At 38.4% G+C, this 22,390-nt stretch overlaps 1 protein-coding gene across 4 annotated transcripts in view; it reads right to left on the bottom strand.

Moving 5' to 3' along the window:
- EHBP1 (EH domain binding protein 1) overlaps positions 1–22,390 on the bottom strand; it is a 3,513,379-nt gene that overhangs the window by 914,249 nt on the left and 2,576,740 nt on the right. For all 4 annotated transcript variants that reach the window (XM_044055510.1, XM_044055511.1, XM_044055512.1 and 1 more), the window contains one exon: positions 6,916–7,062. In XM_044055510.1, the coding sequence (XP_043911445.1) occupies positions 6,916–7,062 (147 nt within the window). The remainder of the gene's footprint in view (positions 1–6,915; positions 7,063–22,390) is intronic.

Below are 22,390 nucleotides of genomic sequence, written 5' to 3'. Positions count from 1 at the left end.
TTTTGGAGTAAACTACATTTTCAGTGATACTAGGGTCAACAATGTGTTAAGGTAGTATAAAGTTAGTGCTAAATTTGCCTGCTAATATATTAGCTTTATCCTTGGGTTTGGAATATGTGCTATCAGTAAAGAAGAGTTCAGTACAACATTATTTCTTAATTTTGTGACATAACTGATGAAATATTTGTAGTTTCCTTTGGTATCTGTGGCAACCTTGAGCATATAATCTACTTTACAGTTTCTAATAGCACCCATAAGTTTCTTGCTGGCATGTTTCAGTGCAGCTCTGAGATAAAGAGTGGGATTTCTTACAACTTTTCACCATTTTCCGTCTTTTGTTATACAGTTTAACGTGGGAGATCCTCTGAAGAGGCTTACTCCTAAATTTACCATTATATTTAGAGTGAACAAGTACTGTCTCCTCTATACAGCTGTTTCGTTGTTGGTAAAAGTCAGAGGTGAAATTGCAGAGGATTTTTGGTAATTTTGCCTAGGTCTTTTTACAAGCTGAAGTGGGTTTGTCCTGTTGAAGTCCCTAAAGACGGTCTCATTTGGTGGTGGGGTGGGCACCCTAGGCCTGGCAGAAAAGATGACTGACTTGTGGTCAGATTTAACTAGGAATGAGGGTGAAGTAGAGGCAGGGGCTAGGTTGGCAAGGTCCAAGTAAGGGATGTTAGAGCCTGTAGTGGGCAGTTTGACAGTTTGCTTCAGCTCTTTGACATTAACAAAATCCAAGAAAAACTGGGCATATCATTTTTAGAGGTGCAAGTCTGTCAGTTCATGCTTAGGTAATCAAAACCCTCTAAAGACAGTATTTGGTTTGATATGTAGCCCAACAATGGTGTTAAGGTAATTTCCCTGATCTTTGGAGGTTACTGATGGACATTGATGGGGATGTCTTACAGCTTTTCATCATCATCTGTCTTCTGTTTAACAGTTTATCAATTGTAAACACACGCGCGCGCGCACACACACACACACACACACACACACACACACAGGAATCCAGCATTCTTTGTATAGTTGTATAGATACAAAACTTCCTCAAGGAATATTACCAAAAAAGAACAACTAAAAACATCTACATTTCCGAACACCACTGTTTAGTAAGTGTATGTCGATTACATACTTATACCAGCAAGCTCTTGGCCTTGCAGTGAGAACCTTATTACAATGGGTTCTTTCTTTATAATTAAGTATACAATACTCCATCTGGTTGACAAGTACTTGCCATGGCTTACATAACTGCTGACTTCAATTATGTATCAATACACAAAAGATCACTTCAGTTTCTGGACACTTCCATTCTTCACCACTATGACTGCCTCTTAATGTACTGTTAAAATGCTTGAAATTTACCAAAATGCCCATTTAGAGAAACACGAACATGAATAGGATAATGCATTGGTTATTTGACATGTTATTAACAGTTACGACAAGTACTTGCCATGGCTTACAAAATCAAGTAGCACCAAGCAGTCAAGATTACAACAGATAAGCTGGATGATGAAAGGACTAAAAATCTTCCAGAAACACTCACTCCGACCAAGCACAAAAAGTACAAAACATTTCCACAGTACCTGGATGGAGTATGGCTGTGGTTAAACAATGTCTTTGTGGAAGCGAAATATACAAATCAGAAAAAAAATCACTATATGGCGTTTTTTTCTTATCCATCCAACAAAATGTGTCCATGGATTTAGAAAGTCATATTTGTATACATTCGTCTGGATTATACACAAGGTTTTGTCCAGGAGTAGGTAATGCTGACAGAGGGAAATACTGCAGTGATAGCCTAATTAATTTTGCTCTTATACTACAATATTTCAGCTACAGACTGAAGCATCTTCAAGTCTTTCCATATGGCATATCATACATCTTTTAAGTTTACCATCTACAGTTTTCATGGAAAATGAGGAAAGAGAGCAGTAATGTATGCCTTTCAGCAGACCACGTTCAAGACTGCAAAATGTCCACATTACTAACAAGAGTCCTGTAGAGGTTCAATACTTTCACTTTATGGCTACAGCCTATCTCTCCTTCCTTGGAGAGTTTCCTTACAGCACATGTTAGCTCTGAAGTGACCACTGACCGCAAGCAACACAAGAATTAGTCTACAGATTATCCTATTATTCTTCATTATTGCATGCAATCAGCTCATTGCTTGAACTTGTTATCCTCCTAACATGGAAGGAGGATGCTGTTATTCTACAGCTCAGATACGAAAGGCCACTTCTCACTTGTAGAGTACCAACAATACAAGAACGATGTTCCTATTATGTCAGTAGACATATTAACTAGTACATCACTTGACTCCAACATCAAAGTATGTCACATCCTTGCAGTCACACTACTCAGTCACAAGAGATGCTCAGCAAGCGCATACAACATACAGTGGAAAACTGCAGCCATGTAAGGAGACTGAGGAAATCCAGGGAAGAATGCAAGCTTCAGGAAAGAAATTATGGTAATAATTTAAGAGATGGAGCTATAAGAATAACTCTTGACATGTGCAACAGAAATAATCTGGATCCATGATATAGGAAAGGAAGCTTCTTGGCATTCTGACCAATAGACATCTAAGTCTTAACCCTTCATTTGTTCACTTAAGTCACCCTGCCAGGCACTGGCCAACAGCAATCCAAGTCTTAAAAGTTATCCAATGTCAAAGAGCAAAGTAAAAGCATGATAACAGTATTGGGGTACACATCAGTTCATTTTACCTAATCCTCTAATTATTGCTGCATTTCTTTACCCAAAATATGACTTAGCATCCATGCCTTCTTGCAGTCATTACAGGCATTCACATTAAACAAAAATATAAAACACATTACTGTCACAACACTGTTTTATTAGCTGCATTCAGTGTTTCAGCAACCCCCTTGGCAATGTTTATGTTCGATACATTTTACTTAAACAACCACTATCACAAAGACACACAGGGAAAGCCTCTTGGGGAGAGGGGCATTAATCAAATAATTTATAAGGTAGTCCTTTTTAACCTAACAAATGCAGAGTCGAAATTACTGAAATACCGGAAGTAACATGTCAGTGAAACCTAATCTTGCAATTAACTGACTGCCTTTTTCCCCACAGCATCTGTTAGTTACAAACTATGACTAATCACTTAGACTATATCATGTTGGGAATCTCAGACTAAATGAATGCAAAGACATTACGTGTAACAGTCCAGCAATATTAAGAGACAGTAACTAATATATATGGTAAAGAAGAAACATGAAATACTGTTAACTAAGAAAAAATTCAAAGCAAAATGAAAAGGAACACCAGCAAGTTAACCACAGAAACACTCATGAGAACCCATTACATATACTGGGGTGGGTAGTTAACTCTAGACGAAATGGGATAAATAACTCTTCATGGCACTTTATGCGGACTACTTATGGTTGCAGTGAAATCTGAAAACAGGCCCTACAAGTGTATTCCTTCAAACGTTGAAATTAACCTAGGAGATTCATATAATTGCCAGTACCAAATATCACAATTTCAGTTCACCATGTAAGGATGATATATTGCTCAGATGAATGATTCCAGTATATTCAAATCCCTTCAACTAACCAGAATACAAGTTAGAGTTTTGATCTAAAATTCTCCACAACCTAAGTGTTTCCCTTGAATATCTCCCATCAGTTATAGAGATCAGCTTCAAGAATTTAAACATGGCCTTGCTGCCCTGTTATTTTAAAGATTCAAATATTTCTCCATGCCTCCAATACATTTTGCATTTTTTTTAACTTCTCAAAATATACACATATATATATATATATATATATATATATATATATATATATATATATATATATATCTATACACACACACACACACACACACACACACACACACACACACACACTTAGTGATTTTTGGGTATAGGTTCTACCTTGTTGCTCTTTATTCTAAATATCATCTAATCACTACACAGCATACTTACAGACTACTTCTGGACTTGGATTTTGTAAACCTTAAAACTGTACCGAGACTGCATTATCGGTTACATAGACTGGAGCACTCCTGGAAACAAGGTTCATTTCTTTGGCTGCAAACTTGCAAAGATCCTTGTATATGTCTCCTGCGTTAACAATGAAGAGACACCATTTAGGCAAGGCATAAGTTAATTTAAGGCAAGTTTCTAAGCTCTTCCTATACTCTTGGCCAGACCTGTATGTTGCTCAGTTGTATTGTAGATGCTGTACTTCTTAGCTACTGATTACTACTGAGGCAATTTCTATGCCATCCACAAATCTGTTAAGTGGAAGGTATGTTGGAAGAAAACATAATTGTGTACCCACTACAGAACATGAGGTATGCCATGAGTCAACATATGTTCCACCCATTACTGCTTAATAACCACACTGTTCACCATTTACTATGTAGCCACCTCCGAAATCAGGGTGCAAACGGGCTTGTCCTACTGCAAATATGCTTTTTGTTGTTTCAAGTTACACTTTATGATCAAAAGTAAAGAAACATAACTTGAAGCACAGTGATTCAAATTAATATGGGTAAAACACTCAAAAAATATCTACGTCACAGATCATCTGCTATATCAATTTAGGGTGACAGCCACAGACCACAAACTGACAGGTTCAAGCAAACATACAAAGTGCTTCACAACCTCCCTACACTACATAACACTCTGCTTTAGTCCTGATGTTACACCCTCCCATAACATGGTACTACAGAGGTATAATAATAATCAGAAGGTATTCCCTTGCTATCAGTGCTTACATAAACTCTCACAGGGTTCAGTTATTTCAAAACTTAGCCATTTAAAGTTTTTAGTATGCATCCCACCAAACTCCCTCTTGACTTATTTTATACCTTTAGTTTCTTAATTTTCCAGTCATTTCATCCCCTTAGGTGCACTTTTTGATTTTGATATGAATTCTTAATTGGTCACACATTACTCAGTTCTATAAATGTAAACTGTGACTCCAAGTGTCCAAAGGTGTTACAGAAAGTGCCAAAAGCATCATGTAGTATAATTTCATTGTGTCATTTCTCTGTTTAAAGTGATTTCGGCAAAGGGACTTTTTCCATAGTTATTTTATATAACCAAACCAGACTCGTGTACTGGTATTAATATCCGAGTTTAAACGATGCACAAAATCCCACATCTCCCTTTTAAGAAGTATTTTATACATCCACCTGCTATGCTGTCTTATATTTCACTATGGATTTATCTATGCAGCATCTTCTTCAGAGAACAGGACTCAGACATCTTCCTATTTCCCCTACAGCAAACAATTACACCGTTTACAGATTTCAACCTAACATGCAAGATTTTATCTTTAAACAAATTCCCAGATTTGAAATGGGAAATTGCCCAGAAACATACTAACCCAATTCACTAAGAATCTTTGCCTTAGCCTTTCATAATCTTGACAATGGATGACAGCACAGCTTATCCCAGATTCCTATCACACATCAGTATCTGGATCTGTTTCTGTAAAGGGATGTAATGAAATAAGAGGAATGATGCTACTCATGTTGTGATTAGTATCTCTGTGAGGCACAAATACATGCATGGCATACATTTTAAACACAAAATAAAAGAAAACAAAAACTTTACACATTATTCCACAATATGTAAAAAGAATTCCTGGAGCTCAGTGCTCACCCCTGTACTGAAGAGTATGCTGAGATGTTAGAAGCTCATCTGGTATTGCACTTTCTTATAAAATTGGAGCATGCCCGTGTCAGCTCTATTCTGAGCTTGCTAAGAGGGCACCATACTTCCCATTGCAAAGGGATGAGCATTGAGCTTCAGTGAATTCAATTTAAACATTACAGTGAATTATAATGATGATTTTTACTTTAAAAGTGCATACCATGCACATATCCATGCTTAAGAGGATAACAACTAGAATGTAATGAGTAGCTGCCCTCCTCAGATATGTCCTTTAAAATAGCATTTTGCACTGATGAAAACATGATCATCAAACAGTTGAGGACAGAGTACACTGTAGTTAACATCTGTTTCACCTGAATTATAAAATATACATGCTATTATCACAAGTTGCTTTTGTGACCCAAGTTGTTTCTGCTATAATTTGGATAAGGGTATGTTTCACCAGAAAGTTTCTAAAGATTCTCTTCCTTCTCGCAGTTTTAAAGGTCCAGTTAACCCTGAGAACATTTAATTCTTCCTCTAAAACAGTGTCAGTCTATCTACTGATGGCAGAAATTAGCCAGGTAACAGCCTTAAAAATCCTGAGTAATACATAAACTACTGTCAACTTTTACTGTATAAGCACTGTCTTAACTAAGGTGCTAATACAGTCACTCCATTATTAAAAAGTACTGCTAACAATGACAGAGGAATTTCCTATAAATGTTCTTTTCCCACTGTTCTTATCTTGTGATTACCTGTTCATTTCTTATAGATCTACCCAGAAATTATTCTGAACACAAGCAGGCAAATGTCAATTAAGTGGAGCTGTTAGTCCAGAAGATGTGATAATGACATCTGAAGCCATTAAAGTGTTATCAGGAAAAATGCAGTAATTATTCACTTCAATCATCTCATAAGCTAGCAATGGACAACATGAGAGTACAAGAGATGTTTGCAAAGGAAGTCTTTTCTATGTATGGTCTGTGATGGGTTCTACTAAAGTGAATGAGTCAGGGAACAGTACATTTTAAACAACAGCTGCAAGAATCATCCACTGTTACAGCTGCTTGTGCTAGAGCTTCTAAGAGCAACACATACTCAAATATCATCATCTGTAACAGAATGTTAAGCAATCACACAGCAAGGTACAATCTCCCCTCACAGAGTTGTTCTAAACATCATATCAGATAAGCATGCCTTTATTAATCCCTTTCATTTCTTAAGCAGCTTGATATCCGACATTCTCCACATACTGTTATGGCAGTTATAAAGAAACTTACTTCATTCGGTTGTTTGCTGCGAGTTGGTGTGACAGAGTTTGCATTTACGTGTTTATTTCCGGCTTTCAGTGCTGCATCTCTTCTTGCCTGCTCAAGAAGAAGTCTTGCCCGCTCCTTGAGTTCTTCCTGCCTTGACAAAATTCGTTGCTTAAAAAAAAAAAAAAAAAAAGGCACAATCAGAGGAGAGAAACTGGTGCAATCATTTTCATATTTGCAAATGCATCCTGATGTGTATATCTTCCTGCTGTTCTAACAACAGGTGCATTCCAGATAGTGTGTACATTTACATAGAAATATCAGGTTCAGCTGGCTTTGACTTTCAAGTTACTACAGCAAATACAACAAGGGTTGGGAGGGTGGTCTAATTTAAGGTGTTTGCCTTACAAACACAAAGTGCAGGGTTTGAGTCTCACAAGGGATAATTGGCTAGGCTTAAAACGGCTCGCAACGGCAGTTAGCTTAGTACTAACCTATGAACCTATACTAACTGAAAAACAACAATGAAATGTCTCTGTATCTCTCTCTACTGTTACAGTGGAAGAAATTTAATGTACAGAATTATACAGTCTGAGCCTGACACTAAAAGCTCTCCTACTGATGCAGTCCTACATCTCCAAATGTGATTAATTTATATGCAGAATTATATGACCTATATGATCTAGCCTGACAGTTCTATAGTATTCTCTGCTAAGCATCTTCCTGCAATACAGTGTGAATATGGAATGTGAATTTCTTTGAGTAAAGGCGTTCCCCAACATACGTTTGACCACTACAGCCTCCTCTATGGCTCTTTTTATGCTTCACCTGTCAAAATGCCACCTAATTTGTCAGGAACAAATTCTTCTTCGTTGAAGGTTGTGCATCAGGGCTGGTAACTCGGCACGGAAAAATCAACTACCAATCATTAGCGGACCGGAGTTCCGCTTTGGCGACTCCTAACCGGGAAAAGCCGAAAGACACAAACAAACTAGAAATGCTACACAGATGTAAAAATCACAAAACTTTAGTTCACTGGAGCCGAGCTAAGGAAAAGAGAAGAAAACAAAACAAAATACTTGCTACCAAGTTTGCTTGGAAAAGCATTCTAAATGAACATTCAAATGAAACCTGAAATGCCGTTTGCAGACAAGAGAAACATGGAACACAAGTTTAAAAGTGGTAGCAGCACTTTCAATGTGACATTGGAAATACGGCAGAAGATTAGACAGTGATGTAAGATGGCTGCTGCCCTCCCCTAACACCCACATGTTTACTGTAACATCTTTTCTCAACCTCATTCGTGGAAGTAACAAGTTTACTATCCAAATGGATTTGCTTTCTTTCCTAGTTCAATTATTTCAGCCTTTCTTCACAAACTGGGCATGCAACAAGCTCAATATCCAACACAAGCAGTGTTAATACATCCCTCTAGCCCTTCCTTATATTGTAGTTACCTGTCCTGCTCATATTTTTGGTGAACAAATCAATTAAATTTGGGGAGAACTAAAAACCTCCTTTAAACTCTGCAATTAATTAGTCTTCCTTGTAATCAGCATACTTGTTATTTCCATAATTTTGAACAGAGCACATTACAAAACACCTCTTAATTTTATCTATTTCAAACTTTTCATGCATGCTACTAGTTCATACTGCACGACTTGTGGAATGATATTTCTTCCTATTCCCCAACATATTCCTCACTTCTGTCCTCTACGTGTGGAAGTTACCTTCCCTATATAATTCTGAAGCATTAATTCAGCTTAAAAATAATGGCAGATGATACCAACTCCTTTTTCAAATACTTGCAAAGCTACTACCCCTTTACTCACTCCATTCTCATTTTGCAGCCACTAACTCTTTCTTCTTCTTCTTCAGACCAGCATTAACTTTAACTAACAGCAAAAGATCTGTAACTGATAACTCTTTTTCCCACAAAGGGCCAAACTATCTCCCTTTTAATTTAATCTCTTTTTTTTTTTAATAAAATACTCTTTCTTCTTCTTTTGACCTGCTGTGTCCTAAAACATACCATGTGATAGGAATATATTCATTCATTCATTCAGCTTTAACCAGAAAGCTTTGGTCCACGTACCCTTTTCAGCCATAAGCCCAGACACTTGTCATTGACAAAACGTACACTAATACATCAGTATATCAGATATCATAGCACTGATATGCACTGAGCATTTGACGTTATCGTTACATGTACCTTAATATCACAGCAGAAAGTAGTAAACATTAAGCATTATTGTTATACATATTAAGCATCATTGTAAGATATATCTAATGGATACAACTGAAAGAACCATCTTTTCCTGCGATAAATATATTAAGGATAGACTTGAAAGAGTTCTTACAAATGAAAAAAACTTTGCTTACATAGTTAAGTTACTATACAAATATTTACACATAAAGTACAGTTGTGTAAACTCTGACCATAACAGTAGTTGCCCTTCTTTTCACTGTTGTAGTGTTCTTTACCAATGGGATTCCCTACCAGTGGTAGCTCAAAGTCAGGCCAGTATACCAAAGCCTTATGATTTTATAGATGGCATACTTCACAAGTATCTGCGGTGGTGGTGCTGCGGTAGCGTTGTCGCCTCACAGTTAGACGTTGCACGTTCGATTCTCAGTTAGAGCGTCTTCTGTGTGTCGACATGCGTGAATGGGCATTCCTTCGTTGAAGGTTGTGCATTAGGCCCGGCAAGCCAGCACGTAAAAATCTACTGCCAATCATTAGCGGACCGGAGTTCCGGTGTGGCGACCCCTAACTGGGAAAAGCCGAAAGACAGTTTTTTATACTTCACAAGTATGATCCACGCTCAAGGCACAGAGCATAAAGGTGACATACGGACGTATATACCTCAGAACTAAAAAGCACCAGGAGAATCAACAGTCCATGGAAGTAGGAGGAACACGTGCATCCAGAAGCAGAAACAAGCAAAAGAACAGCACAGAAAGGGGAAGAGGGAACGAGTGAATACTGCAACAGTAAAGAAAAGGACATCTACTGTTATGGTAAGATCTTGCACAACTGTACTATGTCCTTCCATATCACTGCTGGAGTAACTCCTTACCAAAAGAAGAGTACAAAAGGTCAAAAGGAAACTTGGGAGGAGGAAGGTCCAGAAGAGCCCTCAAGAAACCCATGCAGGATAGGCAGCTCTTGCTCTGGAAAAGACATCTACTTTCTAATGCTTAGTGAAGGTATGGAGAGGCCCAAGTAGCAGCCTCAAGGATGGAATTAAAATCCAGTCCTTTGAAAAGAAAAAAGAAGTATTAATCCAAAGAGACACCCTGTCACTATGAAAAAACAAAAAGGGAGGAACTGCCATAACAGCCTGGAGTTCAGACACCCCCCTAGCTGAAGTAAGGGCCAAAAGAAGAACAATCTTCCATGTACATTGTTGTAAGAAAGCAGAAGCCACAGGCTCTAAAGGAGCCTGAGTCAATTTTTCAGTTACAAAATGAAGGTCCCAGGAAGGTGACACAGGCTTCCTGACATTTTCTCTTTCTGGATGACATGTATACCTACAGAATTAAGAGAGAGAAAAAGATAAGAAGAAACCCCAATGGGGCACTTATCTGAACCACGTCTTGGTACCAACATAGAAGAAGACGCATGCAGACTGATGATCAATGATGACATTTGGGCTGGTGGCAAAGAAGTTCTGAGATACGTACATCTGTCTGTACACAAACCTTTATGCCCTACGCCTTGAGTGGGGAGCATACATGTGACGTACGATGTCCATAAAATCATAAGGCTTTGGTATACTGGTCAGACGTTGGGCTACACTTGGCAGAGAATCACACTGGCAAAGAACACTGCAACTGTGACAAGGAAGGACATCAAATAATATTTGCAAGTGCTTTATAGGTTAATATGAGCTTTACATAGCAATGCAATCAGAGTGCTTCTATTGATGGAATATTACCCACTGTCTTGAAAATGGACATGTATGTATATTCTTCTCTCAAATACTCTAGCAACTTTTGTTTGAATGCCGAGTACTACTGTGTCTTGGGGTGGGGGAACAGAAAATTCCAGCCCGCAGGTGCAATTTTGCTGAAGGATTATTGTGTTTTTTTTCTCACTCAGTGCTTTATTAAATAGACGTCTCAATAATGATGGATTCATAATCATTAGCCAATTTAAGGGAATAAGATGCTTGTCATGTATATATTTGCGGCTGGGTAGGGAAGTAAACACTGTTTAGTAGTTTAAACATTAGGGAATTTAGGTTTAGGGGTATTCTGGCAGTAACTGGAAGCCACTCTGCTGCTTGTAGCAGTGAAGAATGGTAGTCCCCTGTATCTGTTAAGGAAATTAAATGGCATATTTTATTTGCTGTAGTATGCAGAGTTTTTATATTATAGGAAAACATTAAGACTATATTAGGAAGATAGCATTCCAGTTCAGGAATTAACATACAGTCCTTCTGGCTTCAAATCAGGATGAAGAGGATAAGGATAAGAGGATGAATTTGTATGGACATTTTAATTGTTGTAGTATTTGCCTAAAATGCAACCTGTAAGAGGAGTTAAGTTACTGACTGAATAATATTCCTTGGTATCTTTAATTCACAACTACAGGGAAAATATTATCGTGTGGGTCTTTTATTTGCAAGTCCTGACTGGGAAGGAGGAGTTTTATTTTTACCAAATATAACTGAGTATGAAGACTTCCTTCTGCGACCCATATATTAACACACTAACACCTCTGCTATAAAATTGTGAGTGTACGTGTATATACAGTGTCTATATATATGTATAGATATATATTTACAGTGTATGTGTGGTTTCTAAATTATAGCCAAACAGTCATATGCTGTACTGATGAGGTCAGAAAAAATTGGAAACATGGCATGACTGCACCTATTGGAGAATGGTTTTATTGGCCTGAATACACCTATAAACACTTAAAAAGTAAAAAGTCATAGACATTCAAATACCATGTAACTGAAACAATGATATGACCATAAGGGGTAATTTGCACATACCCATGGGTCTCCATTTCAGGAGGTTTAAGGTACTGCAAAGTGAAAATTCTAGCTTGGCAAGGGTTTTTCTTATACTTATTAATTAATGAATTGTCTATATGACCTTTTTACCCTTTGGATGGATATATATATCTACACCTATAATGTTGAAACTCAACATCAGATGGCTGCCCAGGATTGTGGTAGAGAAGGGTTTGGATTTTTGCCCTTTACCTCCTGTGTTGTGATCTCGGAGTTGGTATACACAATTAACAGGGGGTGTAGAGAGGAGTAGGGGGGCTTACCTCCATGTATATAGTGTGCTTTCTGTCTTTCTTTTAGTTTTATTTTAATGTCTATTGAGATTCAACCTTTTTGGAGTCGATATCCATATACATATATTTATGTCTACAGATCTATATATAAATAGATACATGTTTATTGCTTCATGTCTGTCTGTCAACACAGCTATCTCTCTGTATCACTTTATCTATGTAGCTATCTACGGTGGATATAAAAAGTGTACACACCCCTGTTAAAATGCCAGGTTTTTGTGATATAAAAAAATGAGACCACAATAAATCATTTCAAAACATTTCCACCTTTAATGTGACCTATAACCTGTACAATTCAATTGAAAAACAAACACATCTGTTAGGGAAAAAAATATAAAAAATAAAAAGACACACAATAAGCTGGTTGCATAAGTGTGCACACCTTTAAACTAATACTTTGTTAAAGCACCTTTTGATTTAATTATAACATTCAGTCTTCTTGGGTACACACCCAACATCAATTAAAGAGACTCTGATTACATCCAAACAAAGTTCAGCCGTCCTAGTAGGATTTTCCTGACATTACCTGCTACAACAAAAGCCAAGGTTCGCAGACAGCTTACAAAGAATCAGAGATCTCATTGTTGAAAGGTATCAGTCAGGAGAAGGGTACAAAAAATATCTACAGCATTGGATATACCATGGAACACAGTGAAGACAGTCATCAAAAAGTGGAGAAAATATGGGACAACAATGAACTTGCAAAGAACTGGAAATCCCGCCAAAATTGATGAAAAGACAAGATGAAAACTGGTCAGGGAGGCTGCCAAGAGACTTACAGCAACACTGAAGAAGTTGCAGGAATTTCTGGCAAATACTGGTTGTGTACTACATCTGACAACAATCTCACGTATTCTCCATATGTCTGGACTATGGGGTAGGGTTGCAAGATTGAAGCCTTTTTTTACACAGAAAAACATCCAAGCCCAGCTAAAACTGGTCAGGGAGGCTGCCAAGAGACTTACAGCAACACTGAAGAAGTTGCAGGAATTTCTGGCAAATACTGGTTGTGTACTACATCTGACAACAATCTCACGTATTCTCCATATGTCTGGACTATGGGGTAGGGTTGCAAGATTGAAGCCTTTTTTTACACAGAAAAACATCCAAGCCCAGCTAAAATTTGCAAAGCAATACATAATGTCTCCCAAAAGCATGTGGGAAAATGTGTTATGGTCTGATGAGACCAAGGTTGAACTTTCTGGCCACAATTCCAAAAGGTACATTTGGCACAAAAACAACACTACGCATCACCAAAAGAACACCATCCCCAAGGTGAAGCATGGTGGTGGCAGTATCATGCTTTGGGGTTGCTTTTCTTCAGCTGGAACTGGAGCTTTAGTCAAGGTGGAGGGAATTATGAACAGTTCCAAATACCAGTCAAATTTGGCCCAAAACCTTCAGGCATCTGCTAGAAAGATGAAGATGAATTTCACCTTTCAACATGACAATAACCCCAAGCATACAATACAAATCAACAAAAGAATGGCTTCACCAGAAGAAAATTAAAGTTTTGGAATGGTCCAGCTAGAGCCCAGACCTAAATCCAATAGAAAATCTGTGGGGTGACCTGAAGAGAGCTGTGCACAAGAGATGCCCTCACAATCTGACACATTTGGAGTGCTTTTGCAAGGAAGAGTGGGCACATATTGCCAAGTCAAGATGTGCCATGCTGATAGACTCCTATCCAAGAAGACTAAATGCTGTAATTAAATCAAAAGGTGCTTCAACAAAGTATTAGTTTAAGGGTGTGCACACTTATGCAACCAGCTTATTGCACGTTTTCCATTTTTTATATTTTTCCCCTAACAGATTTGTTTTTCAATTGAATTGTACAGGTTATAGGTCATATTAAAGGTGGGAAACATTTTGAAATTATTTATTGTGGTCTCATTTTTTTACATCACAAAAATCTGGCATTTTAACAGGGGTGTGCACACTTGTTATATCCACTATGCAGCTATAATGTTGAAACTCAACATAAGATGGCTGCCCAGGATTATGGTAGAGAAGGGTTTGGATTTTTGCCCTTTACCTACTCTGTTGTGATCTCGGAGTTGGTATATACAATTAACAGGGGGTGTAGAGAGGAGCAGAGGGGCTTACCTCCATATATATAGTGTTCTTTCTTTCTTTATTTTAGTTTTATTTTCATGTCTATTGAGTTTCAACCTTTTTGGAGTTGATAATGAGTGTTCAAAGTTCTGAATGTAGTCCATATACATATATTTATATTTACATATATAGATAGATATAGGTTTATTGCTTCATGTCTGTCTAGCTATCAACATGACTATTTCTATGTATCACTGTATCTATTTAGCTCTCTATGTGAATTAAAATGGCTCCCTATTGTAATTCTGAGATTCATGACTGCATGTTCCAAAATTTAAAAACTCTGAAAATACAGGAAAACAATGAATGTTGACAATTGCTGTTTTCCTTTAATGTTACTTTCTGTGAGGGAGTGGAGGGGGATGTCAAACCCACTCTGAAATTCCCACCCACTCCCACTCCTTATATATACTAACTTCAGGATTGTCCTGTCTTGGAGGAAATGGAATTAAAGACATAGTGATCTTGGACTTAATATAAGCTCACATTTTTGTACATCCAGTTTCACTATTGCAGGATGTGCACTAACAACTCTCAGAATTACAAACAGGTACCAATTAACAAATTCTAGGTATAGAACATGCAATAAGTAAGCTGATGATATCAGAAATATTAAACATGAGAAGTACTTACTGTGGTAAATGAGTGCTCTAGCCAAAAATGTCAAATTCCATGAATATCCCATGTTTTCTGATACTCAGAAAGTCCAAATTTGGGATTTACTGACATTTTTCACAAGAAATGGAAAATCAGTGCTCCTGCATATGAATAACAAGCTGCATATCACACTCTCATCCGGGTGACTTGACATTGCATCCCTGTGACATTTGGGCCATTAATAGGTTCATAGGTTGTTACTAGGCTATCAGCCCTATGGCCTATACAAGCCTAGCCATAACAATTCCCTGGCTATTTCTTCCCACACTATTTACTTCCCTGGACCCCTGTCTAGCAGGGTGACTGACGTGATCCCCGGGGTGAATTTCCTTTCTCCCATCCAATCGTGAAGGTTCCTTTTGAAGAGGGCCAAAGAGGCACTCTGCTTGACATGTATGGGCAATCTATTCCAGAGTCTCTGGGTCAGGAACCTATCCCTCCAGTATGTTTTGTTTATTGTGATGACAAGGTTTAGATCCCTGGAGTGTGTGGCTCTGAGTTATAATGAATTGTAATACCACAAACTGACAAGAATACAGCACAGCAGTGTTACAGATGCCCACAGCAGAATTTCACACTGCCATTGGGTAACTTACACCTTTTGTTTGCTCTAATCAGGATAAGCAAGATAATCTGGATGATGTGGGAAGTGTACCACAATGCCATTAGAGAAAGAGGTACAGCATCCCAATGCCATTCATGTCCTATCTCTGTACAGCGTAATAATGGCATTTGAAAAATGGGGACGGTGTAAATTGCTATATTACCTGGACAGACTACCACGGTGATAGGTAGGTTGTTGGAACAGGGGGACCATGCTTTCATCTCACAAATACATCTACAGCACATACTACAAACACAACTGTCACAGAAGAGTATCATGTCATGTCGGCAGCATGAACACAGCATCATTTTGTCATAAACAAGACTTGGGCAGAAAAGTAAACAGTTTACAAACATAACGATAGAGCATTACAATGCCAACTGCATGATCTGTTGTCACAATGCCATTTAGGTGACTTTGGTAATGCATCACACTGACTGTTACTTTGTTATAAGATAAAATACACCACGGTACAGTGCCATGTAGTTAATATAAATATTGCATCATACTGATAACTACCACAGCTAGCAGTAGTTCAGGTGGGTATTAAACCTTATGGTACCTATCAACCAAAAACAGCTTATGTTTTTAACTGAAAAATAGTCTGTATCAATAACACACATTAATATAACAAGATAATAAAAAAATAGTTTTCTTTGATTTCCCCATTTATTCTTACTTTTTACATAAAATTCCAATTTGCACAGTTCAGTACACAGAAAAAAAATATCTTACACATTTCCGGACATACCTTCAAACTATAAACCTCTATGTATAAAATGTGTAACAATGAATAACTGACTTTGTTTATGCCACTTTGAGGTCAGAGGTCAGTAACATGCCCAAACATGTTAACTCAACTGACACTTTATTGGCTAACATTTTCTTTTCCTTTTTTAAAGAATCTGCCATACTTGACCATCAAGACCCCCAATTAGGCACCCTACTGGCTCATTCCTTCTCCTCCAGGCAAGAGCCCTTTGGCCATTCATTACCTATGGGGTGGAGCTCTGGTACCAGGAATGGTAATCATTTTTTGTTTTTGTGTTAAGCCCCCAACACACATGCATTACTACATGGAGGGCATGCAAGCAGGACACGCACTTGGCTATCAGTCAGTTTTGTAAGTTAAGCAAATAAGCACATGACTTAGCCTCCTACAGCAAGTATGACTTGTACATTTCTCCAGTCTCCAGAAGGGAACCTGCACCTTGCATACCCATAGACACGTGCCACACCTCCATGACAGAGGAGAATGGGTTCAACTCCTTCACTCCTCTCCCTCCTCATACCAGCAGCCTTAGCTGTTAGTCAAATTTAGGATGATATTCCTCTATGCCAGTGGAGCTAGCATACTGGCCGCAAATTCCTCCAAACATTTTCAAAAGAAGACTATTTGCAAATACCTAGTGAGGACTCTTATCTAGTAGCAGACAGGGATTTACGAACAGACAGTGAATGCCACCACATACTCTAGAAGTTTAAACATACAAGCAACAGACATGAACTACTGAAGATGTGTAGCTATAAGCACATTTTAAATGCCTGTAGGCTGGCACAGGTCCAACAGTGTGACATATCACTTACTCCTGACAAGCTCTTACCCCCTTCTATCTACAATTATTATCAGATTCTACTTGCCTTGGATCTGAAAGACAGAGAGGAGAGAAAACATTTTAGGGATCCCTCCAACTGTAAAGTTAGCACAGTAGCAGATAACTATTATTAAGTACCCCCTGCTCATTTGTTCTGTCAATAAATTACTTTATGGTTGTCTTAATCAAGGTACCTTTCTTATTTTAACACTTTTAAACTATATTTATGAATATACCCTGCAAATCGTATGCAGGTACAAGTCGATGTATTAACCTGTTAATCCTATGACTGAATGCTAATGTCTGATGTGCGGCTTGTACAGTCTTTATTTTTATAGAGGATGCAATTATACTGAACTGTGAGCCTGCTCAAATTATATAGAATGTAAATCAACATAATTTGAGCAGGCTGACACTGTACTGAATATAAATCATCATTCAAGCTCGTTTCCAAAGAGAATATTACTGCATATAGTTGCATAAATGCTAACTATATTGTTTGAGTCAATGGAGGATTACATAAGCATACCTTGCTAAAACTAAGTGTCACTGCTGATGATACATTATATGCTGCTGCCTTTCATGCTGCGATCTGTATGCCTTAACTGTCACACTTCCCATACTTTGCTCATCATGTTTGTTTCTCTAACACTGATTTTGTTTCCACCTGTCTTTTAACAAGGCCCCTGCTCTATACCAGTTCCAAGTAAGATCTGCCTACCCCATAAACTGCCATATCACTGTGATTTCATCTATATGCGGTGAAGCTACTAGATTGCTGGAGCTGAAAATGAATAATCATCAAGCGTGTATGCTTCAGAGCTGACAGTGTGTTCTTACAGAAGAGTGATAATTCAGTCCCCTTTCTTCTTACTTTGTGTACACTGGTCAGTGGACACATCCACAAAATCCTACTATACATCTACCACAGATACTGGTAACTTTTACATTGCTTCTCATTAACTGAAGTGAGCTCTGTATCTCCAGCTTTGAAAGTCTTGGTTTGTGGAATAGTAAACTCCCTTAACCCCCAAACCTCCTTAGTGCTTTACTGTTAACTAACACCACCTGCACCTTCAATCAACAGTTTGCATTATCACACAGCACATACCCTTGTCTACCACCATTCACACTCTGTACCAATAAACTATCTCTTTTAATTTGTTACTTTTCCCCTTATGTGCAGTGATTGATTTCTGCAGTCCATTTCACTTTCCTCCTGTCCTCATTCCCCAGCCACCCCTTGCTTGCCTACATCTATACTTTCTAAACTTCATCCATTAAATGCTTACTACTACTACCTACTGTACAACTAGGAAATGTTAACCTTCATATAACTTTAAACAGGTATTCATCCCCCCTCTATACAGTTCCACCATGTCAAAACTTCTGAATCACTCCCTCTAATCCAAAACTGCACAAATTTAACAGAAAATAAACAAAACACAAGACTTCACAACTATGATTGCAAAGCACAAAACCAACCTAATGACTCAATGTACACTTCTTACTTTATCTAAATACACTTTTGGCTAACAAATTCTCACACAGACACAAACTTAAACCAATCTGATAACTTCCATTACCATGCTCATACAAATACAACACTTTTTATCTAATAATATTTTCATCACCCTTAAGTATTAACATCTCTAAATACACTGCTATGCATTTAATAATTAATAAATTAGTATAAAAAATATAAGCAAACAATGGACAAAATTAAATAAGCACTAACCAGATGATATATAGGAAGTTACTAGGCTAGCAGATCTAGAAACCTTACAAGCCTAGCCATGTTAATCCCAAGTTGTCTCAATTGTACTTTGTTGGATGGATGTAATTCTCAGAGTGAGTCTATGATAAGCACCGACTACCCCTGTCCATTACGGCCATGTGTACACCCCCGGGGTGAATTTGCAGTATCTCATACATTTGCCCAGGTTGTGCTTGAATTGGGTTAGTGAGGAGCTATGCTTCACATAAACTGGGAGTTTATTCCAGAGTAGCGGCAATCTCTGGGGCATGTATCTGTCTCTCCAGCATGTTCTGTTGATGTCACAGGCTAGGTTAAGATCCTTAGAATGAGTGACTCTTGTGCCATTTGACTTGTGGATGTGCAGCATATCCATCAGGACAGGGTCAGAGACTGCCCTGTAGGCCAGGTACAAGTTGCCCCTCAGCAGTCTATACGCTACAGAATACAGTGAGACAGGGCTTTTGGTCTTCTCACGTAAGTCATGGTTTGGAGGCCCTGTATTTTAATGGTGAGAAACCTCTGTAGTCTCTCCAGCTGCTGTAGGTGTCTGGTGAGGTACATGCAGAAGGGAGCAATGTACTCTTTTAGTGGTCTGATGAGGGTCTAGTACAGTGGAGTTATAACATCCTTAGAACTGGATGCGATGCCCTTACTTATGAGATGTGCAATGTAGAAGGCTTTCTTTACCACTGTGGTAACTTGGTGGTCGAAGTTCAGATTCCTATCTACCTGTGTTCCCAGATCTTGCACCACTGGGTTTGAACTTAGAAGGTGCTGTCAATATTGCAATTAGCAGGGAATTCCACTTTACCAAAGGGGATAATAATGCACTTTTAGCATTTAGTTTTAGACCGTGGCTTTGGCACCAGTCATTTGTCTGTGTTAGCCCCTCCTGTAATATGTTAACATCATTGGGGGACTCAGTGATTGCACCCAATTTACAATCATCAACGAACTTGTAAGCCAAAGGCCATCTACCTTAGCCTGGACTTCCGAGAAATAGATTCCAAACAGTAAAGGGTCCAGCACAAATCCTTGTGTTATGCCACTACTGGTGGCAGGTCTACTGGCAGAGGTGGAATCACCAACTTTGACAATATGTGTTCTGTCAGTAAGCCAACTGGTTACCCATCTAGTGATGTAAGTGTTAATCCCCAGCTGAGAGAGTTTGTCAATGATACCTAAGTGGGGGATTGTGTCAAAAGCTTTGGCTATGTCAAGATAGGCAAAATGCACTATCTTACCATCATCCAGGGCTTTGGTGACTTTCTGAAATAAGTCGACTAGGTTTAATAAGCATGATCTACCCCTAACAAAGCCAAACTGTGTTGGCCCTAGAGTTTGAAAGTTGCCTATGTCCTTGCTGATAAGGTCCATGATGATTCTTTCCATGGTCTTGCAGATGAGGCTGGTTAGATTTACGGGTCTATAGTTCCCAGGATCAGTTGATGGCCCCCCTTTGTGCAAGGGAATTACTGTTGCTGTTCTCCACTCTGATGGAACAAAGAACAAAGCCAGTTCCAAAGCTATGGTTAAAGAGAATGCCTAGTGGGTCTGCTAAGTCCGGTTTTAGATTGCTTGATAAGCAATGTGGGATGTTATCTGGTCCATATAAGGTCGTGTTTTTGGCCTTGAAGACTGGAAACATGACATGATCTCTAGAAATACTAAGCAGACGACTGGTGTCAGATATGCTTTGAGGTATTGCTGGTGGGGACAGGGGGGTGAAGTTTGTGCCAAATCTGTCAGCTAGCAGTTTGGCAATTTCCTCTGGTATAGTATGAATGGTACCATCTACTACCGGTTCAGCACATAGCTGGGCATTCCCTTTTAGATTTTGGATGTAGTTAATGAATGCTTTATGATTATCTATAGCTAGGGATGCTATTTTACCTTTGTAATTAGCTTCAGAGGACTTTCAAGATTTCTGATTTGCTTATTCAAGCTGTGGAGGGAATTCTTCCTCTGTTGAGTCAGTTCTCTCTAGTTCTCAGACATCAGTTTCTTCCTTTTGTTATAAAACCTGCTTATACTTGAGATCCACCAGAGTGGCTTGTTTTTTTCAGGAGGACCTGGTTTTAATCCAGTCAGGCACAGCCAAGTCTATACAGTTGCTTAAGTGTTTATAATCACCCTACTCAACCTCCTGTTATGCGGGAATATTTCATCAAATCCAGGCCCTACGTATTACAATATTGAACTTAAAACCCAAAGTGTTCATGCTACTCGCATCCCATATGGCCTAAAATATACCACATTCAAAATGTGAAGTCTCTGTGATACAACTGCTTTCACAGCTGGATGGCATAGTACAAACCAGATATATTAACAATTACAGAAACCTGGCTAAGACCACAAACACTAAAGAAAAAAAATACTCCTACATGGCTATAATATCATTAGAAAAGACAGAATAAGTAAAATAGCAAGAGAATTCTGTACAATATGCATTAACACTGTGCAGATAAGTAACCCTCACGTCACCATAACCTCTTTTGACCATGCTGCACTCCTTCTAATTCAGTTACATGTAAACTCGTATGCACACTACCACAATTTAGCCCTCCATTACCTACACACAAAAACATCAACGCATTAAAGGATTGTTCAATTGGATAAAACAAAATCTCAAGCAATAAGTTATAATTCTGTGAAACATTAATTTAGATAGGCCTAGATCAATAGCAGATCCACTGTCCACCATAAAAAAAAATGACAACCTCAGCTGATTCAGCTTTACACAGTATAACATGAACCAACTAAAAATGAAAGTTATGTACTTACCATAACACTATATCCTTGTTGTTTTCTTCTGTGCATCACAATATGTAGGTTATTAGATTTGATCAGGTCAGAGGCCAGCACTAGAATCTTCAGCTCGAAGCTCCACATCCTCTCCAACTGTGCTTTTCACACCTAAAACTCCTCAGATCAAGTTTGACCTACAATACCTAACCAGTACGAAAAAAGTCCTCTAACAAAAAAACAAGTGACAGACTACAGAGTCTCATCAATAGACTTCAGACCTGTCTGTATGGTCCAGTAAGAGCAACAGTTTACCAACTGCAATTTAAAAGGGAAATGGAAGGAGGGGTGGCTGAGAAAGACTGAAGGCAACAACACAGATATAGCGTTATGGTGAGTACATAACCTTTGTATTTGCTGTTGTCAATTTCCATCTGTCTCAACCTGAGGGATAGGTTCCCAACTAGGCAATTGGGTGGTATCAGGAGAGAATATTCTGCAATATGCTGCAGCTGAAAGATGTTCTAGATATGGACTGAATGTCTAGCTTGGAATGGGTCTCAAAGGTAAGAGTGTTAGGACAAGGGTAGCCTCTGCACAAATATGATCTAAGGAAACATGGCTAAAAAATGCCACTGAGGTAGCTACTGCTCTAGTGAAGTGGGTTTTGGGGTTAACAAGTACAGGTAAACATTTTATGGTAT

The sequence above is a fragment of the Protopterus annectens genome, chromosome 1.part2, assembly GCF_019279795.1.
Source record: "Protopterus annectens isolate FY-2018-M chromosome 1.part2, PAN1.0, whole genome shotgun sequence".
Lineage (NCBI taxonomy): Eukaryota > Metazoa > Chordata > Ceratodontiformes > Protopteridae > Protopterus > Protopterus annectens.
The sequence above is the reverse complement of the archived record's forward strand: the minus strand, read 5'-3'. Positions and strand labels throughout refer to the sequence as shown.